At 44.9% G+C, this 26,586-nt stretch overlaps 2 protein-coding genes across 3 annotated transcripts; one reads left to right on the top strand and one right to left on the bottom strand.

The window, feature by feature from the left end:
• Window positions 1-399: 399 nt before the first annotated feature.
• PRDM4 (PR/SET domain 4) lies at window positions 400-18,805 on the bottom strand. 2 transcript variants are annotated; one of them, XM_055710674.1, is made up of 11 exons: window positions 18,574-18,805; window positions 16,806-16,939; window positions 15,959-16,144; window positions 13,090-13,884; window positions 9,858-10,007; window positions 8,521-8,639; window positions 7,683-7,768; window positions 6,382-6,509; window positions 5,520-5,834; window positions 3,008-3,176; window positions 400-1,582 (listed from the first exon to the last, which is right to left on the bottom strand). In XM_055710674.1, exons 1-11 carry the CDS (start codon window positions 18,582-18,584, stop codon window positions 1,273-1,275), a joined length of 2,403 nt encoding a protein of 800 aa, XP_055566649.1. In that variant the 5' UTR covers window positions 18,585-18,805; the 3' UTR covers window positions 400-1,272. The 2 variants fall into 2 exon arrangements, with proteins under 2 accessions (XP_055566649.1, XP_055566648.1); XM_055710673.1 differs by having other exon boundaries at window positions 8,521-8,660.
• Window positions 18,806-24,147: 5,342 nt separating this feature from the next.
• Window positions 24,148-26,060, top strand: ASCL4 (achaete-scute family bHLH transcription factor 4). The gene has a single exon (XM_055712287.1). It carries the CDS (start codon window positions 24,676-24,678, stop codon window positions 25,240-25,242), a length of 567 nt encoding a protein of 188 aa, XP_055568262.1. The 5' UTR covers window positions 24,148-24,675; the 3' UTR covers window positions 25,243-26,060.
• The last annotated feature ends 526 nt before the right edge of the window (window positions 26,061-26,586 follow it).

Here is a 26,586-nt window from a genome sequence, read left to right on the forward strand (position 1 = left end):
ACTGATCTCAGAAGGCAAGCACTCTGCCTTTTCAGGTTTGAAGAACCCAGGGAGTGCTCTAGGAATTTCAGCGTACAGGGAGAGGTACAGCTGAACTCAGGCAGTTTAGGGCAAGAACTGGAGCTTGTTTCACAAGAGCTTTCACCTACCTTGTCAGAGGACAGAGCTCAGCTGACTCTTCTTTTGCAGCACAGCCAGAGCCATGCAGCAAATCTTGATGGTTTGAAGACTGGTTCTTAGCTGCACCTGTTTGTGGAGGTGCTCCTGCCCATACCTACCTTACCCCAGGAAAGCTTGGGAGAGGCAGATGATTGATGGAAAAGCGGTGTTGTCTTAGCATCATCAGAAATGGGAACCTTTTTTTCCTAAATGTATAAATACTAAAAAAAGAACATTAGAAAAGAGCCACATCTTTAATTTTTTTCAAAAGAAAACAACCGCATGAAATACATCTTCATTCCATAAATAATATTAGCAGCAAACCCTCCCATCATTCTAGGTGGTAAAAGGTTTACAGCACAACAGGTAATATATACTGTAAACACTGTCTGATCATCTGTAAGCCTCTTCCTTACTGAGTCTGTACAGTCTTTACCTCTTCACCTGCTTATATGGTCAAGTGAACTGGAGTGAGAAGAGGCAATAACTGTTCTCCAAAAGCCAATGTTTGATTTTCTGTACTGGGGTAATTGCTTTGCCTGCAAATGCTGATTTCACCGGTGCTTTTTTTTTTTTTTTAAACCAAAGCTTTTTTTTCTTTTTTAAAAGAAGGAAACCTGAGCTTTGCGCCAAACATCCTTCAGTGAAAAAGAATTCAAAAGCAAAAATACATCAACTGCCACCACTGTTTTTTGTTTGTTTCTCAAATTGTCATGGCTTTGGCAGTTAAGGACAGCTGGCTTACATGTCACTGCAATCACTCAACTACATTTCTCGTTTGTGGCTCTTTACTCAAAGGGCTATGCAAGGTGTGTCACGTATCCCAGCACTGGATGGATTAATCTGAGTGATTTGGAAAAGAAGTATGCACAGTGTGTGAAAAAAATGTTGCCTCACATTTCCTTCTTAGCGACTCTTCACTTGTACATGCACGATCCATTCTCATTCAGTGTTCTGGCTACAGAGTTCATTAAGCGGTGGTAGTGCAGAAACCAAAACAGTAGGAAAACGCCTCATCTGACATATGGTGTTGACTGGAGAAACAAGGAAGAGGGTTGGTTTTTTTTCCTTCCCTAGTTATAACATCCAAGAAAATTTCCCTCTCTCTTCTCTTCATTTGTGTCCAGAGAGGGCATCACCTGTTGTATAGACTCCGTTGGTAATCCTACAGTCTTCAGTCCTGACAGAGTCTATTAATTCCTCCTCTGAATCCTCCTCCTCTTCCTCCTCTGGGGCTGACAGGCCAGATGTGGGGCCTTTACATATTTTTAAGTGGCGAGTGAGGTGATATTTGGTTAGATAAGCCTTGGAGCATTTTTCACAGACGTAGTCCCTCTTTCCTTCATGTGAATTGAGATGCTTCTTCAGGTGATTTGTCCTCAGAAACAGCTTGTCACACTTGGGGCACTTGATCTGCCGTTCTCTGCAAGACATGAAAAAGTTAGTTTGCTTCTGCCTCAAGGCAGCTGATGCTATATTAAATATACTGTAATAAATAGTGGGGTTTACTCCTAAATCTTATTTTCAATGTACATGAAGGAGAAGCAGACCAGAAATAACAGCAGTACCGCAGCACTGAAGTGTAAATACTGCTCCGTTTTCTCTCACACAGTATGTACACAAAGCCACTATTCTCTGCTTCCCCCCCTGCCCCTGAACATCATTGGCAAAAGTCAGGCTTTTTGGATTAACTGCTAACTTGTAACCAACTGTTTTTCTTTCCTCATGGTAATTAAAGAAGAAAGAATTCTACAAGGCCTTTGTTTGTTTATTTTCTGAGTAAGACCAAACTCTGGTTAAGCTCCATGTTGTGGCAAGGGCAGAGATGTTGTCATGGCGGAAGGGTTAGTCTCCCTCCTTCCCACCCTGCCTAAACAGGGGAGAAAAAAAAAAAACCAAAAAAAAACCCCAAAGCTTCTGAGCGTTAACAACCCTCAGTCTGTAAATGCTAAGCAGAGGCTTACCAGACTGCACAGTCAAATTCTGTAGATGACTGTAAAAAAAGACCTCCCAGCAGCAGTGCTCCCGGCTCTGGCCATAAGAACAAGCAGCAAGTCTGTCTTGTCCGTCTCACGTTCACGCGAGCTGCACTAGGCTGTCTCCTAGGCAGCAGGACAGAAGGGGCTATCGATTCCAAGTCAGTACAAGAACCAGATGCTGAAAATTAAATAAGCAGAGGGACTAGCTTTGGGCAAGCAGCCTATAAGGAAGGACATTGGACTGGGAGTAACTAAACAGGATGGAGAGATACTCTCAGCAAAAGGAAAGATCTGGCTTGGCGGAGAGCCAAGAAGCTGGGAGAGACCCATAGATAACTGGAGGAGGACCTGGGGGTGGGGATCTGCCCAGACTGGGTATCTCCCTGCAGGAAGAGCAGGAGACCAAGTGCAGGAATGAGACCTGGGGGGAGGTAAGAACTGGGAATGGCTGCACCCCCAGCCTGGTGCTAAAATAGAGGGAGACTTCACTAACAAGCTACTTGGTGAGAATAACATTGAGGAGCTTAGGATATTTCGTGGTCATGCTGGGACGTGGGAACAGTTCTCAGCAGAGAACTAGATGTAAATCAACTAACCCCCACTCTCTTCAAAATGATGAGCATTCCAGAATGCAATTTCACAAGGTGCACGCCTGGAATTTCCTGTGTCATTAAATTCTTGCAAACAGTAGAACAGCACAACTTCAGCCAGTAACAAGGAATTTGTCCAGATTAACTTCTCTGTTGTTTAGAGGATGAAGCCATACTCCCTAGGCCAAACTGTTTGCAAACTGGAGATTCTCTCTTGAGCTGTTCAGCTTCATTATTTATTGCACTGTCTGTTCCAACGCATCCTGTGAGATCACTTACTGCGTGTGAGTGAGTACATGCTGCTTGAGGTCCTGCCTCCGCATGAATAGCTTTTCACAGTAATCGCACTTGAGATTCTTCTCCCCCGTGTGGATGACCATGTGCGATTCCAGGTGAGCCTTCTGGGTGAACGACTTGTCGCAGAGGGTACAGCGATAATTCTTCTGACCTGGGATTACAAATTGACAGTCGGTGTCCCAAGAAATACAGTAAGCAAACAAGCCTGACCACTTCTGAAAAATAAAATTTTACCCTGAAGAAAGGCAGACTATTTGTGAACAGGACCTGTTTCCTCCTGCAGTGCCTTCAGAATCGGTGTAAAGGCCTACCTAGTTACAGTCTAGATTTAGCTATGCAAAAAACAGGCATCTGACCTCATTTCATCACTCCCAAAGCTTTTCATCCCATGCCCCCAAGCCAACAAATCCACTTCATGCTACTGTTTCAAACCACTGAGCCATTCATGTGATGCAGGGTTCTGCACTTTGTCCTTCTAAATACCACTGATCCCTCTTCCTCCGGTGCTTGTGGTCAGTTTTCCTGTGAGACAGACTTTCTGCTCCTTGTCTACACCAAGGGTGCCCCCCTGTTCTGCATACCAAAACATCACCAGTAGGCTTGTAAATTTTCCAGCAAAGAGATTCAGGCAAACACTTAACGAGACTAGGCTTACCAAAGATGAATACTTGACTAAAAATAATTGTAGCCTCTTTTTTAATATTAACCATGGTAGCCATTTAATTACTGTACATTAGTACCTCCCCCTCTCCACTTATTTCCCACAGGAACTGTATCTGATGCCTTACCAGAGCCCAACCATATCTGATGCACTGCATTGCCTTTGTCTAGAAAAACAAGTTCTCTTACTAACAAATGCACAAGTGCAAAGCTCACTGGCTCTTCGGTAACTTCTGTGTTTTATCCCACTTTCCCACTTACCTATAGATCTTCCATTATTCTTTGCCACATATAGTTCAAATCCCCTGCACAGCACTGAATGCAGACTAAGCCTGAATACCACTTGAATTCCCCTCCCTGTGAGTACCACATTTGTACTTGATCGGTTTATTAGAACTCCTCACTACTGAGCCCACAGCTTGCTATGCTTAACTCAAGTGCACTGAACTCCCAGGGTTATTCCCTTTCCAGCTTTGTGATTTGCATTCTGTGATTCCCAATAGCTATTTCAACCTTACTGGGGGGAAAGGGGGGATAAAAATACCCACACTGTTCATCTTTCACTATTTTGTTTTCCTGTTTTAATGCTTGTTTGCTGATCTGCTGGCAGTTCTCCCTTTATCCCCAAAGGCTCTAGTGATATCCAAATGCCCACAGCATGTTCAGACTTAAGTTTTCATGAGTGACAGAGCTGAGCCTTATCCACAGGAATCTGCCCCACAGTCACCAATTTCAGTCTTGTCCCATTTCCTTAAGATGAAAAACAATTCAAGTACAAAAGAGGGGAAAGATCTCAGCCCCATATTTAAGTGGACAACTTTCCACATTACAAGCTCTCAAACCCAGCTGACTTTTTCTCATGAGCAGAAGGGAACCCTTTTTTAATCGTAACTGCCAGCACTGGATCTGCTGTGTGGGAACAAAGAATTTCTGTCTCCCAGACGAAGGCTGACACTTCTTCCCAACTGTAACCAACTTCAAATCATCAAATGCTTTTAGATGTGGCACAGTCAGCCAGAACACAGGTCTACATACTCTTCTCTGGGCACCCACACCACTGAACCCAGCAGAGTCCCACCCTACCAGCCAACGCTCCCTCGGGCAGTGCCTGGGCAGCCAGCCAGGGTGCCGGCGTTCTTACAAAGGGAGGTTGAGGGAGGCGATTCTGCCCCTCTGCTCTGCTCTTGTGCAACCCCACCTGGAGCGGTGCGTCCAGTTCTAGGGTCCCCAGCACAGGAAAGACATGGACCTGTTGGAGTGGGTCCAGAAGAGAGCCATGAAAACGATCAGAGGGCTGGAGTACCTCTCCTATGAAGAAAGGCTGAGAGCGTTGGGGTTGTTCAGCCTGGGGAAGAGAAGCCTTGGGGGAGACCTTATTGCAGCCTTTCAGTACTTAAACGGACCTTCTAAGAAAGGCAGAGAGAGACTTTTTACCAAGACCTGTAGTGACAGGACAAGGGGCAATGGTTTTAAACTGAAAGAGGATAGATTTAGATGGGACATAAAGAAGAAACTTTTTTACAGTGAGGGTAGTGAGACACTGCAACAGGTTACGCAGAGAAGCTGTGGATGCCCCACCATCAGAAGTGTTCAAGGCCAGGCTGGATGGGGCTGAGTGACCCAGTCTAGTGGAAGGTGTCCTTGTCCATGGCAGGGGGGTTGGACTAGATGATTTTTAAAGGTCCCTTCCAACCCAAACCATTCTACGATTCTGTTTCTAAGAGCTTAGATCTATGGACAAAAGCCCTGCCAACTGGCCAAGGGATCAGAGAGAACAGGTCCTGCTCCAATGTTTTACTAGCACAGGCAACTCCGTAAAGTCGCCGACCCTTACCTGTGTGTATCTTGAGGTGTGTCCGTAAGTTGCTAGGATCACTGAAAGCTTTGCTACAGAAATCGCACTTGTGCGGCTTCATGCCCATGTGCCCCATGAAGTGGACGTGGAGCTTGGAAGGGGAAATGAAAGCCTGGGGGCACATGGAGCACTTCCACTTCCTTTCCTTGCCATGGCCTGGCCCATGGCTGCTGCTGTGCCCCTGACTGGGGAGGTGGCTGTGAATATGGCTGCTCAAATGGGCCTTGAAGTCCGCATAGGAAGCGCATTCCTTTCCGCAGTGGCAGATGTGCATGTCCGGATGTTCGGGGACACCTTTGGGCACAGAAGCATCACTTTTAGTGAGGCACAGCAAGGCCTAACAGAGTGTGAGTGTGACCCACGTTAACACTTTGTCTGTGGTAGCAAAGCCAGCTGCAGGGATTTCTACCCCCATTCCTTTCAGCCCTGGTTCCTGCTTTTCCGCTCTTTTAGGTAGGCCATTTAAAACGTTATGAGAGGCCAAACTTTGGAATGGTTTTTAGCACAGTTCCACCAAACAACCAAAGGCGGGGAAGGATAGGAAGATCTTGAGCTAGCAAAACTCCCTTAGGACCACATCGATGAACAGAAGAAAAACAATCCTTTTTCTTTGAAACTGCAACCATTTACTCCTGATCAGTGGAATTAGATAGTGAACTGTTTCTTTTAAACGATGGTACTCCTGTAGTCATGAGATGTAAAAGGAAACTATGACATGCACCACTAGGAACTGAGAAGGAACATAACGCACTCCCCAAGTCACAGTGCCCAGAGATGGGACTAAAAGGGAATTCAAACCGAGTACTCCCTGCAGAGCTAACAAAGATGAGTGTTTACTTACCAAGTTGTCGTGCATAGTCCCGACTGTAATAGAAGAGAAGCTCATGTTCAGGTGGGATGTCCCGAGAGGTGCAAAAGTAAATTTTTCCATCGTGAGGATAAGCCACAAGATTCTGCTCTTCCCGGTTCCTACAGCAATAATGAGAGTTATGAAATAAAAGAAAGCCCTCCAGAAATAATGACTTTTTGAGAGAGAGAAAAAAAAGAAGGAAATTCCTATAAATAGGTCATGAGAAAACCTCAGTGCTTGTCAGCACACTATAAAACTTTCCTGTCACTTCTGTCCTTCTTTAATAAAGGAAAGTAAAGGAAAACCGGACCTTGAGAATCAATCTGCTCCACCAAATGATACATTTTTCACACCACTGCAATATCTTGCTGAGAAAACTATTAATAGACATTAGAGTGGGCTGAGAGAAGATAGTTTATGATCTCTTAAGAAACTACAAAAATACATTTTTTCATACCAACTCCCTTAAGAAATACAGAACACATGAGGAAGAAATAAGTATCAGTAAAGTCTTAAAGCAAAATTATCTTCAAAAATAATTCTTGAAAAGCATTTCCAAGATGTGAGGATTCATCTTCTGAAGCTGTATCTTACATATATATTTGTTCCCGGTATTTGAAACCAGCAAAAGTTCTGCCCCACTGCAGTGGGAGATCAAGCATTAACTTCTAGATTCCTGCATACGGAAGCAATGAAGCAAGTTGCAGGGGAAACCTGCTTTGTGTCACAGAGCAGTAAGAAAGGTTCAGCCTTCTCAGTGGACCATGTATGGAGCAATACTGAAGGCAGTCTGGATGGTTTTCATCACAGGCTCCAGAAAGACTGAAAAGGACAGCTCTCAGGAGTTGTAGGAGCTTGGAACTTGGCCAAAAAAACCCAGGGACACTTTCCTAATCAAGTATTAAAATCAAACAGGCAATCAACGTCAACTTCACAGTCGTATCCAAAAGGAATGGAAGAGAGGTAAGGTAATAACAAGCTAATACACAGTAAGCTAATATAAAAAGAACCTGGTTTAAAGCTTTAGAACAAGAGAAACTAAGTATGTGGGCAGATTTGGGGCTGGTTTACTGCAGCATGCATACTGATTCCCCCATAACATTCGCCACTGGGTGCTCTGTTTCATTCTCCCCACCAGTCCAAGATGCATAGATAATTCCTGAAGGTTCCTTGGTCCCGAGCTCATTACCCATCTGGGCAGTCAGTGCAGCAGTGGACATTCTCCATCACAGCCTCCTATGAGCCTGCAGCTCACACTCCAAGCTACTTGGCGCAGTACCGGTGGTTCTCACCTAGCTTTGCGTACAAACATCATCCAGTTACATTCATTTTCATCAGTTGTAATGACGCAGAACTCCAGGACACCATTGTGATAGATCTACCAAGAAAAACAAATGCAATCTTAGGACAAAACACAGCAACAAATGCAGTGAAAGCCAGCTTCTCTCTTTAAGAGAGGATGTATTTACCTAGAACAAGCCAGGAGGTCTCCATTGCCATTGCCAAGACCACAGCCCTGTTCTTACTCCTTACTTTCCCTTTCACACAGAAATCTTGACCTCTCTGCTACCCAGGAGGTTACAAAACGTGTTTATCAGCATCTTTCCCACACAACACCTTTAGCTCCCAGCAGAAATGCATTTGGCCGTTTTTCTTACAAGCCAAGCCCTGTGAACAATAATGTCTGGGTAAACTGTACATGTTTATTTATATAGATCAATTTTACTTTCTGAACATGAAATGATGTGAAAAAGAAAGCTTTAAAGTGGCTTTCCTAAAACAAATCTTTCATTGCCTGGGGGAACTTTCAATAAACAATGATAGAAAACAAACAAGTGCTGCCTAGTAATTCATATACAATCTCTGCTGCAACTCCGCACAAATACTGGAAAACCACATACAGCCCTTTAAAAGAAAAGGCATTAAAGAAGTTCATTGTACTTCAGGACTCATTACCAGCATATTACATGGTATACAGCTCTGCTATGCTGATATTAAGTATTAGACAATCAAACGGCATTAATATTGATTTTTAGAAAGGATGGTAACATTAAAGCTGCTGTGTCATGTGGTGGCTTTCATCAAATAAAGGCATGCCTGCAGACTCTGTGAGCCACAACATCCACTGACCTTCCAGATGTGACTAGCTGCTTTGTCTGTCCAGTCAGCCACCTCCAGAGAATGGCTCTGCTGCCCGATCAAAGGTCCAAAACAAGTCCTTACAGGAATGGTTTCTCGTGTCCACACACCTATCAGTAAAAGACCAAAATCTGCAGAAATCAATTCTTTAAGCAACTAAACATACATAACAGAGAGGTGGGAGGCTTATGGGATAATGCTCCAGGGGGAGGATCTAGGCATAAGATCATGAAAGCTTCTACTTCACATGTAAAACACACCTAAGGCAGAGACAAGAACCACCACCACCACATGACGCTATTGGGAGCCGCTTTGTTGTAATTACAAATATTTATTTTGTTTGTCAAAAGCAAGTAATTTACTTTTCAGTAAGCTATAAAACTAAGATCCTAGCCACTTGTACCAATTAAAGTTTTCATGGCACTTTCTGCAGAAGCAGAAAATACTAGTTTCAGTAACTACATTTCGCCTACCTAATCCCCAGGAATTTCCAGAATTGTTGCTGGGCATTGTTAAGCAGCTTCTGCATTTCTCCCCAGAGGCAGCTGTATTTCTGTCATGGGCAGAGGGATTCCTGCGTGTATATTATTTATTATTAAACATTTATATATGTATAGGTCTACATGAATACACTGAATAGGTTTTAGGAATAAACTGGAAACTAGTGCAGCTTGAAAAGAACAGATGTAATCTACTCTCAACAAGCAGCATCACTAAGCAAGCCAATAATCACATTCTTCTCTAGCCTTCAGATCCTTAGGGTATTGCATTGTACTCTTCCATTTCCAGGTGACAATTGTGTGAAATACAGTAACAAGGTCCACATCCAGTGACAAGGTCACAGTCTGCATGCCAAATGTAAAGGGGGGGGGAGGGGAAAAAAAAACAAAAAAAAGAGGCACTCGTGATCAATACTCCAATGTGAGCATCCAGAAGACCCACAGGTAACAAACCAAGCTGATGAACAAGCAGACAGAAATCTCCTTCATTATTTCTAATTGCTATCCTCCCACAAATTTTAAGTGCTGTAATGTTTTCTTATCAAAGCTGTGCCTGGGCTGTTTAGCTCAATAAAAATAAACACCATACCTTGCTTGTGCTTGACCTTATGAAGTGTTCCAGTAACACTCCAGAGTCTAGCTGCAGCCTAAGTAGTAATCAGAGGACAAGAAGCTCTTGCACAATGTAAGTCAGGGTGATTACAGAAGACAGAACCACCTCTCTATTGCAGTGTTTCTTTCCCATATTAAAATCCCTACAGTTTTGGGTTTCAGGCATTGAGTGTATTTTAAACCACTGCATAGAATACATACTAATCTGATTCTTACCTGCTTCAGCTCCCATGATAGACTGCCGAAGGACAAGCTGCTTAGGGAGAGAAAGCCTGGCTCGACTCTCTATCGGGTTGTCAGGGACAAAGGTGACGGGCCCGTGATCTGGGCAGTCTGATGGATATGCCTTGTCACACAGTGTGCACCCTGCAAAGAGGGGAAGGGACAACAGCGATTAAAAAGATGCAACGGTCCCCAAAGTGCAATCAGTTCCCAGCCAATATGCTTCAGCTCAGCTCCTGCCCAAGGCTGCTTCTATCTGGTTTATTTACTCAGAAGAATACAAACCATATTATTACAGTCAGATGGGCACCAATGCATATGTCACTGTTCCTAGCCAATTCAGATCAAATGTGAGGATATCCACCTGCCTTCCTGATGGTAAATTAATCACCTAGACTCCAGACTATCCATACAGGGGTAATCCAGCAATGGGACAAAGTCCACTCTTCATCTAAACTACTGCAAAATAGATGGCAGTCTCCCCACAGCTGGCAGTAATGCTGATGATGGAAAAGCTATTTTCTCTCTGCTCACAAGTGAAATTACCTTTAATGGCAGAAAAATCCAAGCCATACCAAACCAAACACTTTGTAACCGGTTATGTTTTTGGAATTGACCAGGAACATCAAGAGTTTTCTTGCATGTAAAACCTCAAGGATATTCATGCAAAGGGACAGTAAGGTCTTCTTTCTAAAATTTTTCCAATTTGAAACCTCTTATCTCCATTTAAATTCAGACAATGGGCAAATCTTTATGGCAGCAAATATCTGACCTCACTGCTCATACAGTGGACCTCTGTGGGATGCCGCTGAATGGAACAAAAAAACAAAGCCCAAAGAAGAATCAGTAGCATCGCTTTCCCAATCTGTCATTCAGCATAAGTACTGCTGAAAAATAAACCAGTGGAAGTCTTCAGTCTAATAAGCTTGGGGAAAAGTACAGCATAAAATGCTCTCATCTAGAAAAACTGTGTCATTTTAATTCTCTATGAATAGAGCAACCAACAACTACTCAGCAACCACCCTCATGATAAATCTTCATCTGAAGAAGCTCAGCTAATTAAGCAGGTTTTCCACAAAGACCTTCTTTGGCCTCTTGATGGCTCAACTCCAGTACAAGAGACCTATCACAGAAGTAGCCTCCAGCAGGCACAAAGAACAGCTCCATTATTTCTTGTTTAAAGATATTTTTGGGTCACTCCATACATCGAAGTACCAGAATCTGACCCCATACAAAGTACAGTTTGATCAACTACACAATTACAGATAGGAAGGTACTCAGAAAATTATTAGGTAGAACCTATATAAGCATTGCTTCATGTTCACAGATGACATGTAGGAGCACAGCAACAACAGCCACCAGACCTGAGTAATGAGAAACACTATTTGTAACAGTTGTTTCTAAGCGTTGCCTAGCACACACAGCTGCAGGTCTGTGGACTAGCTGCAAGGAAAGGCAAAGGGGAAGAAAAGCAAGTTCTAGGCATGTGACACTTCCACTTGGAAAGGTTTTAGGGATTCATACATTTTTAAGAAGTTGGGAACAAAAAATGCAACACTCTACAGGAAGCAAAATTTTTCAGTTTCTGTTTCTGTTCTTGTCAAATAATGAGGGGGACGATCACAGTAATTACTTCTCTGATCTGAGTATCGAGAACTATAGGCAAAGATGACCAAAAAAAGGGCTACTTAAAAGTTTCACAAACATTCAGGACTGTAGCAAAGGCACACTGTTTTCTTCCCATTTAGGAACAGAGTAAAAAGTTTTCTGCAAAAGGCTCTGTCTCCTGCCTTCTCAGTAGGGAAAAACCACCGAGAGACTCTAAAACAACTCCTCCTCCTTGCTCTAACCTGTCTGGACAAAAATTCATGTTTTATTCAGAAGAACTTAAAAAACAACAGTTAAACCTTGCCAAGTCAAGGATCTATTTTGCAAATCACATGAAAGCACCAGGCATGCAATAGCCATTAAACATCCTATGAACGGGAAGCATCATCTGGGAAACTGCTTAGGACTACTTTAAGTATAGTGACAACAAGCTGGCACATCAAGTCTCACTTCAGTGAATCACCAGCGATTTCACCACAAGCATATTGGATATCATACTATTTTATCCATTATTTGTTCAACATGCAGCAGATGCTTGTAAGAACTTCCGAGTGCATCATCTGTAAAACTCCTCCTCTAGGAGTTGTCAATTCATCACAGTTCTACATCCACCTGAATGTAAGTTGTATTTAATCCCACAGAACAGAAGTTTCAATTCAAATATCTGACTAGACACTCGGCACTAAACTGCACCTCTCCCATTGCTAACCAAGGCACTATTTCTTTCCATTTCTTAAGAAATGTTCTGCGGGCAAAGCTTGTCATAAGGCTCTGGCAGTTGTAGGGCCAGATTGCGTGCGCAAGAGCAGCACTCAGCAGTTGTAGGGCCAGACTGCGTGCAAGAGCAGCACCAGCAATGCTACCACAACTAATAAAACTGAATATAGAAGCTGGCCTTACGCTTCAGTGGTGGGAAGCCAGCTGTCCCAGCAGAAGAGAACTTCACAGTTCTCAAACACCATTCCTTGAACAACAGGATTGAGGGAGTGCAATGTCCAGTGCTTCTCTCTTCCTAGAAGACCAACTAACCTCTGGACTGAAGTCCTTTGATGAGAATAATTAGAAATATTAAAAACTTCCCTCCCTCTGCTCTTTTTCCAGCAGGTCTTGTTGAGAACGACATTTTCATGATGATTGTTCATGTGTCAATGAAACTTTTGCAAAATCACATAGCGTCATACTATACAACTATGCCCACTTGATGAAACGTATGGCTTGTGGTGGTGTTTGTTGTGGTTTTTTTAATGGGGCAAGAAGAGTCATTTGTGATGCAACTGAAAGACAAGTCTCATTGCAAAGGATAGTATCAGCATATACACAAAAGGCCAGAGGTTCATAAATAACTCTGCTTCCAACCTCAAGGCAACATGAGAGATGGATACAAAGAGAATGACACCGATCATGTCTACTATGTCCTATCATGTCTACTTCCATTTCTGCTGTCATTTCAGCATGGTTAATCTGCTGCTGCAGATGTTCCAACCTTTGAAACTTTTATTAAATAACTAAGTTTCCTTCACTGGAAATCCGTAAGACTAGCAACAGGAGTCCTGTCATCCCACCAGACAACAGCTACATTACAAACCCTACCCCAAGAAAGCAGGAAATGCGCACTTACATATGGTAAACAAGGTTGCCATGTTCTCCTTGTTTGAATTGGAGTCTTCCATTTGCAGAGAGGATGGTACAAAGGCGAGATTGTCTGCAGACACATCCACATGACTTGGCCCCATGGCTACTTCCTGATTTATGGAAGACACCGCCACTGGCTCGAGGCCGAGGCCCACTTCGTGCAAAGCTACCGAGTCCAGGGAAGCTAGGTTGTGTGAGGTAGAGAGCGCCACACTCACAGAGTTGGTGCTCATGGCCACAGTATGAATGGAGTCATTTAGTGTGCTGTCCGATATTCCTGTCACCCGCCCAGTGATGTGGTCAGGTTCCATGACGACAGGGAGTTCCAAAGTGCTACCGTGAATGGGAATGACACCGCTGTGTCCCACCGCATCCGATGTCAAGTTACTCCCCACCGTGTCTACGGCTAAAGGTTCATGGCTCCGGGAGCTGTTTGGGATCTGTGAATGATCCCCAGCTACATCATCCATCGTAAGCTCCTCCGTCATCCCATCTGTAGAGATGGGGCTGGTTACCCTTGAAACACTCTCCATAGTGATTGCAGTATCCAGTGCTACCTCGTGGCTGTCACTCGGATGCAGATTTTGAGCACCATGCGCGTTCACTGCGCGGGAGTCCATGGAGACAATCCCTGGTTCCAGCCCCACGGTTCCACTGGGCTGGTAGGGATCTAGGGCAGAGGGATTGCTGGAGACTGACAATGCCGGATTGCTATCAACATTTATAGTGTTGGGATGGATGTACTGAGGTGGAGGTCTGTCAGCCAAGTAAGATAAGATACCTGATGGAATGAAAGGGGGAAAGAGAAGAAGAGTTCAAATATTGAACAAAAATACCTCACCATCACAGCATAGTACATAAAAGATCTTGATCCTTGAAGACATGCTCTTTACATTATGTCCAATTAAAAAACACTGATTCCAAAACAAGGCTCACAAACATATGCCAAGCCAACACTCTTGTCGAAGTATCATTTGACAACAAATACAGAGCTTCCATCCAACAGAGCAAGCCTCTGGTTACTTGTCAAACTCCAAACAACCAAGTTTCTGGCAGCATTTAACCCAGGCTCCTCAGTACAAAGACTGAGGCCAAAAGAGGTTCTTCACATTTTAGGCACAATTTTTCATTCTGAAGAAATAGCTCACAGAGGATGAAGGACTGCTAGTGGAATCTAACATTTGATGATCCCTGATTCATCTTTGGTAGGAGTAGAAACAGTTCTCCAGGATACATCCTTTTTGCTCAGGTGTTTAACAATGCTACCTCATTCCTCTAAGGCTAAATGACACAACTGTCCACCTCTGCCATCATCAACTGCAATTCTGAAGGATCAAGATAAGGTCTCTCAAAGGTATTGTGTGTCATCTGCTTTCTTTCCTTACATGAAAAGTATGGGGTTTTTTCTCCTAAAATAACAGCCCAGTTAAATTTAAATCCAAAACCCTAACATCCTTTTCGGCAGCTCTGGGAAGTTGCTCAATGTCAATCAATCCTGGAACTTAAGATATGAAAAACCACTAACCTGGTATTTACATACTACCAACTTCTCTTCTTGGACAAAGCTAAAAAAAAAAAAGTCTTTGGAGGAAATACATCAGCACATTCAAGTAAACAGTACTTCCAGTGGAGACAGAGACAGATTTTGCAGATTCTGTGAGATCTGAGTCAGCATGTTTCTTTTTGGCCTTGAACCCTGTGAGCCATTTGTTCTGTAAGTTTTCCATTCAAACATGTCCGTTATTATAAGGATACAAGCACAGCTATTCTTTCTGCAGCACAACCCCATTAAAAATGGCTAAGCCAAGAAATGGACAGTTCAATTTAACCAGGTGCATCAAATACTTCTGCATGCCGTGCTGCCTTGTGGCTTGAACAAGGAAGATCCTTGAAGGCCGTAAGATGACTGATGGAAGACCCCTATGAAACATCAGACTAAACATCACACAGACTAGAAAGAAAAAGAAAACATTTCCGCATAAATTATTCCAGCTCAGAAGAATGGCAAATAACCTTTGGTCCTCAAATGCACTGTCTCCTCCTCTACTCTTTGCCCACAAAATGGGCAGGCATGTAATGCAGTAAGAAAGGTTATCCTAAGCAGCTTGCAATTTCACCCACTAGTCAACAGGTAGCTGGGTGAGATCTGGGTGAGATTTTTTTTCCTAAGCTGGGTTAAACTAACAACGCTCACTGGCTGACCTTGAAGAAGTTTATCTATCCCCTTCCACCCTGTCAATCTTAGCTACAAAACAAAACAAGGACTAAACTTAAGGTTTGAATTTCTGTGCCTTCATACACTAACATGTAAAATTCTACAACTACGCTCTAAAACACACACAAGAGAGGAATCAAGATAGAAATCAGTATGCTAGGCCTTTGGAAATCAACCTTGAACAAAAATGAAGAAAAACTATGCCAGGGTGGGGAAAAGCCCAAAACTCCTCAGTTGGTGGCTTGCTCTTTTTGAGCTTTAAACTACTGTAACCTACTATTATGTACATATTAAGTACTGCTTCAGACTACAGGAGAAATAAAAGAAGCAGCTTTTGAGCTACAAGCCATTTAAGATAGAAACCAGGCATGCTTTGGTTTCTGTTCATCTTAAAAACAAGGCAGCAAGAGGAGTGATCAGAGGTTTGGTTTAAATAGAAAATGCCCTGCAGTTCTCTTTCTACACATGTACAGCAACAGAGACCTGAAAATAAAGGTGTGTAAATGATGCAACAGATTCCAGACACACTCAGGGAATTTACAGCTCTGCAAAACAGTCGGTCTTGCCTGCTTCAGGACAGAAATAGGTGGCTCTCAAAACAATTTCTCTGTTCCCCATCCATCAACACCAGACCACTTACCAGGTAGAATGTGTCTGAAATAGCTGCTCTCCAGGTGAGGGTATGGTGGCGGAGGTAGGGTGTAGTTTCTCTCTGGTATACCACACATCACTCCTCGATCCCCAATACCCATTGGGAGCATCAGAGACAGAGCAGAGGGCAAGGAACTCAAGGAGGGGCCCAAGTTTGGAATTGCAACAGGCAAGCCTGTGAAAGAAAATGCCCATTTAAATTCAGTGGAACTACTTCAGCTTATGAACACACAAGCTAACGAAGAGGTTACTAACTCCTCAGGAGCTCCCCATAGAAGTACAGTATGGTACCATCAAAGTAAGGTGGTAAGCTTCAAGGAAAGGATCACAGTTACCACAGCAGAGAAGCACACCTGGAATGTGGCTAGATCTTTTTTGGATACATTACGTAGGGCCTGCTTCTACTTTACAATTGTGAAGGACTTTTGTCTGTGTAGCCCTCTGAAAAAACAAAGCTGGAAAAAGTTTCGCTTTACACATGAACAACCATTATTTTCACCTGAGTGAAGACAGACATAAATGGACACAGATTTGCAGGTACAGTTTTTATTTCAAAGGATTCTGCTACCACCCACCAACCCACAGTGGAAACCACTCCATTAGAACAAAAAAAGACTCTCATTAAGGTGTAAGCCTGGTAAGCACACATCGCTTTTGCTTTGCCCGCGTAAGGATGGCTTAAGGTCTATCCTTCCCCAATTCTGCATCACCTCATTACCTGCTAAAGCCATGACTTGCTATCAGAGTAAGCGCTGCTACCCAGTTACAAACATCCCTGTGACAGTAAAACACAGAGCATGAGCTGTCACACCCTTTGCGGGAGCTTTCTCCATTACCTGGTGCTGGTATGGCGTTGTGAGTGGGTGATGCTGCCAATCCCAAGTGACTCCCCGAGACCGGCAGGGCATTGCTCACAGAGGATGAGGTCAGCTGGTCCATCCCTACAGGACTCAAGTTCATTTCATTCATTCTGGGCCCAGGGAACAGAGGGGGGAGGGGAAAAAGAAAAACAGAAGCAAGAGCATTCCTGATTACTGACTGTACTGCAGTGAGGTAGGGCTGAGCAAACAAACTCAAAATCAGATATTGACATGTAAAAACTCTGCCTTAGAAAGCTAAGCATAAAGCACATTAGCCACTCGCTCTGTGATCACATCACAATCAATACATATTGATCATATTAGATAGCAATAACCAGGATTAAAAGTCAGTTCAAAAACACAAATCAGACCATAGCTTTTTCCTTGCCATCCAGAAAACAAAGTCTCAGTCGTAGTAGTCAAAGCCACTATGTCTAAAGTATTGTGAACACAGATCCATTTACAAGCTGAATGTCACAATTACTCAGGCGATGGCACCAGATTCATAGTTTGTGACTTCTGGATGCTACATTCATGTTCAAAAACCAAAGTCAAGGAAGAGGAGGGCAAAAGATCAGTTAAAAATAGTAATGGACACAAAACCTCTAATTCACCATCAGCTCGACCAGGCCAATAGTGACAAGAGTCGCCACTGCAGTAGAGCCATTGTATAGTTTTAACAGGCTGCCTCAGTCTGGTTTTGCAGACATGGCATATGCCCCTATCACATTAGAGGCTAGCACCATGGATTATCTGTTATTTCGGAGCGATCAACCGGTAGTTCTTGAGTGCCTTTAACTCTCAAGCTACTCAAGTGGGCACACACCATATGTGCGGCCGTAGAGCTGCAGGAACCACCGGGCTGCCCAGCCACCCAAATCCCCAGCCTGGGGAGAAACCACACCAGCTCGGGGCATGTCTGTCCTCTGGGGTCTGAAACCGCACATGCAGCCCAAACCGGTCCCTGGGGACGGGGACGCCAAGAAGATGTCGCCTCCTAATTGTCAACAACTTTGCAAGCTCTGCCTGGCCTTTGCTCTGTCCACTCTGGCACTCCTGCCCACGCACCAGCTCCTGGCTGGAGTCTGCAGGGCCAGAGCGCCCGGCTGCCCCCAACAGCGCTCACAGCCCCGCAACGAGTCCCCGCAGCCCCCACCCGACCCCAGCTCGGGTGCCCCCGCAAGCATCGGGCCCGAGCTGTCGCCGTGCCGACCGGGAGCCGGAGCTCGGGCTGCCGCTCCAGTACGGCCAGGTACCGCTCACCCTGGGAAAACGGCCAAATGCACCAAACTCACACAAGTCAACACGACGGCCCGAGCCCGCAAACGGCGCCGACGACTTTCATCTCGCTTGTGGCCGCTCTGCGCACCGCGCCGCCCCCTGCCCCCCTCGCCCGCAGGGGCTCCGCGGGGACGGCGCCGAGAGGTCCGGCTGCCCGGCGGGGCAGGGGTATCCCCGCCGGCCCCCACGGCTGCTGAGGGGCGGCGATGCCCGAGGGAGGGGGAGAGGGACCCACCACCCTCGCCCCGGGACCGAGGGGCGGCGAAGCACCGGGGCCAAGCCTCGGGGCCTGCGAGAGGCGCTGACCGCTTGGCGACCCCCTCCCCTCCTCGCCCTCGGCCGGAGTGCGCGCCGCCGCCGCCGCAAGGCCGGAGGTGCCCGTCCCCCGCCCCGCCCGGCCGCCGTCCCGCCCGCCTCCCACGGCCCCCGCTCCCCCGAGCCCGGCGGACGCGAGGGCGCTCACCTGGGGTGCATGGGGCCCGGCGGCGGAGCGGCCGCAGGCGCATCAGGGCCCTCAGCCCCGGCCCGCCGCCGCCCCTCGGGCAGGCGCCTGCCCCCGGCCCCGGCCCGAGCCCCAGCCCCGGCCCGGCCGCAACCACCGCCGCCGCCGCCTCATGGGCGGGGCCCCGAGCAGCGCGGGCCCGGCCGCGGGGGGGGAGCGCGGAGGAGGAGGCGGGAGAGGGCGGCGGTGATGGCGGCGGCGGCGGCGGGAGGGGGACGGGGGCCGCTTCCGCCGCCGCGCGCCACATCCAGGAAGCGGCGCCACCGCCCCGGGGCTCGGCCGCTCCCCGCCCGCCGTCGCCGGGGTCCGTGACGGGGCGGGCCCGGCCGCCGCCGCCATGCTGGCGCGGAGGGGCCCGCCCGGTGCCGGCCCGGCTCGGCCCTGACCTCCCGGCAGCCGCCTGCCCGCCGCGGCTCCCCGGCCCGCCTGCCCCCGGCAGCCGCCGCGGGGCTGGGCGCCAGCCAGCACGCTGGAGGCCGCGGCTGCCTTCGGTGAACCTCGGCGGCGCTCCGGCCCCTTTCGCCGCCACCTCCCCGCCTGGTTTCCAGAATATTTCCGGCGCTGTGGGGTGGACTGGGGCGGCCCGGACACGGCCGTGCTCCTTCCTCGGAGGAGCATCTGGGTGGCACTCTCCGGTCACAGGGCATCATCCCCGGCATGGTCTGTTGGCCGAAAACGCCTGCCTTGGTTTCAGGTGCCACTGCTTCTAGAAGGGTGCGATGCTTACTCTGATTTCCCATACAATAATCCCAGCGGCCCCACTGCTTTTTCATTGCACCCTCCTATCTGCTCTCATTAGAGGGTTGTGTTTCATCTCCCCCAGTACCATCAGTCTGTGTGTCCCAGCTACCTTCTAGACATTGACTGCAGTTCGATTATCAGTAATTTACGGCTCATATCTATAATTCCAACTAAGACTAGATTGCAGAGGAATCTCTTGATGTGTGCAAGTAGTTTTGTAGCTTGCTTTCACCCGTGACACGTGGATATTCATCACATTTGCTGCTTAAATCAATCTACAAGTTCCTTAAGTGCTGGGGTGAACAGCTGTTTCCTGAGACACAGTAATGTAGTTCTGTAATTTGATCATGCCTACACTTAAATGATGCCTCATTAAATAAGACATCCCTGGATAGGGTGTCTGCACAGGAGGAAACTTAAGGTATTTTTCTGCCCACTACCTTTTGATCTAAGGAGCCTAAATGTAGAATTTGGAAGGGTCATTCCAGTTCAGTACACACTTATCGGTTCTTCTAGGGATGGAAACATGCTCTCCTCGTTTGGCTTTAGCTGTCAGAAAGTTGGACACCTTGCACACACTAGTTCTTCAAGCTGTCTCTGTAGCGGAAGGAGAGAAATAGGCTGTCTCAGAGGGTGCTTCACCCCATCCTGAGGTAGGTGTCTGAGATGGGTGAGAATTCCCTTTGGAGCTGCCTCTCTGTGTCTGTGGCCTGTAATTGGGACTTGCGTAATTAGTGTAGTCTAAATATATAACCTCTAGAGGACTATGTTCAGGCAAAGTAAATTCAGGTCTCTGTCATTCATGACCAAAAGAATGATGTCATTTAGCTTACCATATATCCCACAACATCTCCTGTTCTCCACTAAGCCAGATAATCCTTACTCTAGTCATGACTGAGTGTATCTGAATTGGCCCACAAACGTTGCTTCATCAAGTCAAGAAAGAACTCGTCAAGTCCTCAGGTTTTCAGAGACTGCTAAGCTTGTGACAGGAGGTTTATCTGTGCTTCACTTTCACGTGTGTAGTACCACATATTCACATGGTTAGTGCTAATACTGCATATCTTAGAAACTCCAGTGAATGATTACAAGCCCAAAAGTATCCTTCTTCACATAGCATTCTATATTACATAGGAGATGACTTGAGACCTTCCATTTTCAGTTCTCATCCTTACAACTTCGCAATTACACCCAGTACATCTTGGTTCAGTCCTGAAATGCTAGGTTATCCCAAGCCTCTCGCTCGTCTTAATGCCAATTATGATAGTGTAATTCTACCGCAGAACTGCTCTGGCACCAAAATCCTTATGCTATTTCAACTATCTGAGCTGAAACTAATACTTTGAGCCTATGAGCCAGATTGGATGTAGTCATACACAGATAAGAGTGTTTTCTCCTACTGTCAAACATGAATCCTCTGAGATTCCAGCTTTTTTTTGTAGTCACTTTACTCCCTTGAACGAGTGATATCTTAACTACCAGTTTAAAGTACAAGTATCAAAGGAAGCCAGTGATAGTACGAAGTGTCACTGAATGAGAAATTAATCTGTGTCTATAGAGATGTATGCCACACACCCAAGGTATTGTGATAAAACACATTTAAGAACTGTTTCTTCTGCAAGGGAAGATATTTTTCTATATACCAAACACTCTTATTATATGTGAAATGTTTTGATAAGACAACTGCACTATGTCCCCTGAAAGCTTAGTTTTTTGACATTTATAGTGGTACTTGCTGCGTGAGGAACAAATTGCAGAGCTATTTTTCAAGTTGTCTTCAGATCCTGGAGACGTACTGAAAGATAAGGGAGACTTGTGAAACCATGAGGGAAAGAGATGCAGTAGACACACTTCAGTCCTTCTTTGTGGCATGAGCAGAAGTCCCTGCTGGACCATGCCCACATCTTGATACAATCAGTTCTCTTCTGCTACTGCAAACCTGCCCTTGGGTTCTTTCTCAGAGCGAGCAGATTTACACTGAATGAAGATTACACAAAATGCAATGGTTGAAGCCAACCATTTTAACATTAAAAAATCAAAATTTCTCACCAGCCTTTATTGGCTTTTCAGCACTTTGCAGGCCTGTATTTTGGTGATGGTCACAGTATAAACCTGGGTAGTTCAGGTGCAGCTCTCACTTCTAGCTATAGAGCTGGAAAGAGATGGTCCATACTTTAGGATAAAACAGGATTAGAGAGTCACAAAACTATTCATTCTTGTATTCCTGGATCTCCATCTAAATTGCAGTGGAGTCAAAGCAACATCCAGGCATAGGTGTGAAGAGGAGTTAACTGGAAAGAGTGTAAGAAAAAAGATCAAGGCTTATCTTAGAAGAGGAACATTATCCATGGAGTCTTAATCTACTCTTAAAATTAAAAAGAACCCATATTAGCCTTTCCCTTTGGTGGGCCAACCCTGCTACTTTCACTGCGTCTGCATGTGCAGACATACTGGAGAAGGGCCTGCTTTGTGCAGAAGTCGGTACAGGAACAATACGTTTCTTTAATCCTGCTCACTTTCTCAACAAGGACCTTCAGTGGGGTGTAAGATGGGTTGACCTTGCACTGGCTCCATGCCCAGGGCAAATTCCTTTCCAAGCAAGTGACATTAGATAGTCAACAAGATATTCAACAAAAGCCTGTAGCATATTTTCTTATTTCTCTTGCACACAAACAAAACCAGACTGTAGAGTCCATTTGACGTGAGGTCAGCTTCAATCATTCAGATTAACAAATAACATTCACCTGTAATTCTTCTTCATGTATTCCTCTAAAGGATTAACAACATGGACTTTTCTGTAGGAAGAGCAGACGTCTGTTTAGCACAGGTGCAGTTCTGACACTCTGGAAGTGCTGGTGACCTGCATTTACAGTAAACATAGAAGAGAGGTCTGGCAGCAGGGAACAGTGCATTTGGATAACGGAACTGAAATGTAACCCTGCCTTTTGAACGTGGCTAGACTTCTGGCGAGGTCATGGAGAGCTGTGAAATGATCTGGCACCTGAGACCCGAGAGGCATGCTTCCATTCCCTTACAAGAATACTGCTAGAGAGCAGCATTTTAGATCTAACAATGACACAGATCAAATCTCCTTTTCCTATTTCAGGTGTTTGCTTAGAGGCCAATATCATCTTTGTTTTAAGAAAACTTTAAGTCCTGGCCTATTTTAGTGCTACAGTGAATGAGCTATTTTCATTTAAGCATTCATTTCTGAAAAAAATTCTACTGGACAACAGAGTTTATAGTGCAAGTGATACCGAAAAACCCATACTGTTTAACAATTTCCAAAGACTTCTTTTAAAGGCAGAAAGGTTCTTTTGATTATTTGATCTGAAATGAGTTGTACATACCATGGGGCGTTCCCCAGTAATTCTTGCCTCATACCCATATTTTCCACCTGAGCTACGGCACGTGTTTTAGAAGGGCATTTAGTTGTGACTGGAAAAGATCTCAACCCCTCATGAAATGCATTAGCTAACTCCTAGGTAATGCTGCAAAACCTTCAGCTTCAAACACCAGCTCTTGCTAGGCAACATTAGCAATAGAAGTAAAAGTAGTTGGATAGTTGCCTTGGCTTTTGAGCCATTTTGGTGCTGATCCTGCCCATGGCATAAATCAGAGTCCAGGACTGTTCTTACTCATGTCTGTCTGGAACAGTCTGCCTGTACGTTCATTGTACTGTAAAGAGTACCTACCGTGGTTTTTTGAAGCTGCAGAATAGGCCAGCAAAGATACGAAGGCTGACTTGAAAATGCACGCTGACATCATTGCTGCAGGTTTCTGACTCAGCAGAGACATAAAAATGTGTTTCTCGGAGTGGAGGATGTTGTTTCAGTTACTCATGCTTCGGAGGCAGTTTGGCATGAAAGACTGAGCAGGGTGGAAACTTTCACTTTGAGCAAAAGAACAGTTTTAGTAGAGCTTACATGCCTGTAGCTTTTCACGTCCATCCCTTCCCGCAGCTCTCCCAGACTAAACGTTCAACTCCCCAAACCGATAGTGGCAAAAAAAGTAAATTCAGTTAACTGTGAAGATGTTTTTTCAGAAAAAATTGTAACTGTGGAGCTCTTGAATAACAACATGGGAAAAGTCAAAGGCCCTCCAATTGCTGCAGAAGAAGATCCTAACACAACAGGCTGTCTTGAAGGAAAGGTGTGAATGAGGACATTACGCCCTTATACTGCCAGAAGTCCTTGTCTTTTGTCCACCTCTTCTCCTTGGCAAGCTGCAGGCAAACTGGATGATGCAGCACAGACCTGGCACAGTCAGGAGGAATTTTCAACTGCCCAATTAAAGCAGTGTGTAGGGTCTATCAGTTAAGCCAGTACCTGTGTAAACATCTAATAATAGCTACGCAGGGGGCAATCAGGGCATCACCTTTGTATTTGTTTATCTGAGACAGGTGCTCATAGCGATGACCAGAACATTCCTGCAATGAGAAGAAACATGCAAAGTCTTGAAGACTTTTTGAAAATGCTCATATTCAATTTGTAGAAACTCACGCTTCTTGAAAAAGCCTCTCTCTCTTCAGGAGAAGAAAGCAGGTTTTCTCTTACGCTTGCATGTATGCGTTCTTGATCTGACACGACTTGCAACCACAAGAGAGCACTCTTTCCTTTGAAGATGTGTCAGCTTCCCCAGAAAGCTAGAGACATGCCATATAAGTTTTTGCAAACTGCTTGTGAGCTGTTTCAGTTAGACCAGAGCAGCCGAAACAACAAAGCTTGCAGTTGTCTTTTGGATTTCATTGTGAAAAGCCTTTGGGTAGTTTTCAGATGACAGAAGATCCTTGGTTCCTGAAAGGGAGGAGTTCTGCCAAAACTTTGAAGATCCCTGTAAACTTTGCAAATTACCCGTCTCTTGGAGACAATTATATCAAATGATATTGTGGATTACAATACATGAGAAGTGTTTAGAGCTTGGAAGATTATTTATGTTTGGCATTAGCTCTTATGGTCATAATTTCAAGCTGCGAGAAAAGGAATACACAGGAACCCCCTTATTATCTTTTGAAATATGAAGATCAGAGGAAAAGAAGGGTTTAAAGTGTGGAGTGATGGTCCTCAAAGCCTGTCTGTAAATTAGCTGGCATCCTACATCTATAAAATCAACAAGGCTTAGAGCTCATTTCCAGGCACAGAGTGGACCTCATGAGTTGTTAGCAGTGCTTCGGGATCCGAGTTTTTATACACCGCAGGAGGAAATTACAGCCTGTGGGGCAGAGAATCCATACAAATATTTCCTCCTTGCTTGGACTGATACAAGCTTTGGAAGCCAAATTCAGGAACTGACATTCCACCAGTGGAAAAAAAAACCCCAAACATGGACAGCAATAAAGATGATGATGGACTGTTGAACAGGATTGCATTTCCAGGAGCTATGTCCCTGGCTAACAGCCACGTGCACCCCCGTGGGGTCCCCCTGAGGGAGCCCTTTAGGGTTCCCTTCCATCTGGACCCGTCTTACTGGGAACAAGCCTACAGTGGGCACGCAGGTCGCATCCCCTACGTTCCTTTTCCTGGCTACGTGGGCATCTACGACTATTCCTTTGAGCCTGCCTTCATTCGAAAGAGGAATGAGAGGGAAAGGCAGCGGGTCCGCTGTGTGAACGAGGGCTACACACGCCTGAGAGAGCACCTGCCCAAAGAATTTGCTGACAAGCGCCTCAGCAAAGTGGAGACCCTGAGAGCTGCAATAAGCTACATCAAACACCTGCAGAGCTTGCTGGACTGCCATCCCTTAGGGTCTAACAGCAAGGAACCGCTGTCAGCCAAGGAGCTCCCGGAACCTCCCAGTCCTGGTCCCCCGCGGGAGTGCAACAGTGATGGAGAGTCTAAAACCTCTTCAGCTTCATCTCCCTACAGTGAATTTGAGGAGGCAGGCAGCTAGGTAACAGCTTCTCTGGAGGCAGAAAGCTTCAAGTTCGGCTGAAAACCAAATCTAAAACCCTGGGGATTTTTCTACAGATGAAAATGAATACCAGGAAAAGGAAAAACAGCTAGGAAAAAAAAAGAAGGTATTTTCAATCTGTCAAAGGACTTTAAATGTTGTCTGTACAAAACCTAAAGACGATTTGTAAGCAAACAGGTAGTTTTCAGGTTGCTTCAGCTGTGCTACTAAACTTCCTTTGGATTGTTGAAACTGAAGCAACATTTGCATTCTACTTTTCATGCCGCTTTTATTCTGTTCATCTATTTTCTTTCGTCTTTCACTTGATGAGACAGCAAAAGCAGATAAATCCATTTCAGGAAATTCCCTCCCCTTTCTCTTGCTTCCTCTTGTAAGTTTTATTGTCTGTTTTTCCTGACTGTTAACCTGAGATGTACAGGGTTGCAAACACGTGGACTGGGAAAGGTAAGATTTAGATAAAATGTCTTTCCCTAAAATATTTAGAAAATCACATAAATACTTCTATGTCCAAAAATACAATTTAAAAAATATAAATAAGGCTCTATTTGGGAATTAATTTCTTTTATGGCACCTTCTAGAGTGAAAGAAGTAACTCATACATTGGACACTGGCTATTTGGTGATTATTTGAACAATAATTTTCAGGAAAATAAAAGTGACGCTTCCATTCTAATCAATGCTAGGAAGAGGAAACTGAGTTCTGTCAAACTATACCTCTGAAAGCAAAGTTCTACTGACAATACTTCCCAGATTTTTCCTTCTTTTCTGAAAATTGGGTTAATGGGTAAAGTAGACTTGATTGTGTCTTTTTGGCAGGTCAGAAATTACATGCTTAGAAATATGTTCCTGTAGTGGTTAGGTACTGGTGTGTACAAAAAGGGTAACACTGAATCTATCAGTTTACATCTGCATGAAAACGTAGGTATTTCTTATTTTGGTGAGAATATTGTATTACTTTTTCAAAGAATAAACCTTTTAAAATTAATATTTCTGTATCTATGGAATACCTTTAATTTGTACGATGTCTACTTAAAATGAGAATTTGTCTCCAAATTGCTCTAGAATCTTCCTTTCTCCAAGGCCAGATTTAAATAACATTTAGCTATGTGCTTAAATCTCATTCAGGATATGGGGTAAACTCCTCCGTACCTGTACACTTCCCACAGACCTTTCAAAATTTTGCTTTTTTGGCCTCATGTTAGCGAAATGGTTTTGTACCTTTTTGTCTCTCCTCCATATCATGTTGACTGAACACCTGAAAAAATACTCATGTATAAACAAGAACAAACGCTGATCAAATACCTCAAAATGTGTCCGTCAATTT

The sequence above is a fragment of the Falco cherrug genome, chromosome 5, assembly GCF_023634085.1.
Source record: "Falco cherrug isolate bFalChe1 chromosome 5, bFalChe1.pri, whole genome shotgun sequence".
NCBI classification, from domain to species: Eukaryota; Metazoa; Chordata; class Aves; order Falconiformes; family Falconidae; genus Falco; species Falco cherrug.

What these genes read in the sequence shown, in the direction of transcription:
- PRDM4 (XM_055710673.1), bottom strand. An exon ending in TTTCAGACACATTCTACCTG is followed by an intron (nt 13,885 to 15,958) that starts GTAAGTGGTCTG and finishes TCATTCCATCAG; the next exon opens with GTATCTTATCTTACTTGGCT. An exon ending in CATGTACTCACTCACACGCA is followed by an intron (nt 1,583 to 3,007) that starts GTAAGTGATCTC and finishes CATGTCTTGCAG; the next exon opens with AGAACGGCAGATCAAGTGCC.
- ASCL4 (XM_055712287.1), top strand. Translation starts at nt 24,676, where the DNA reads ATGGACAGCAATAAAGATGATGATGGACTGTTGAACAGGATTGCATTT.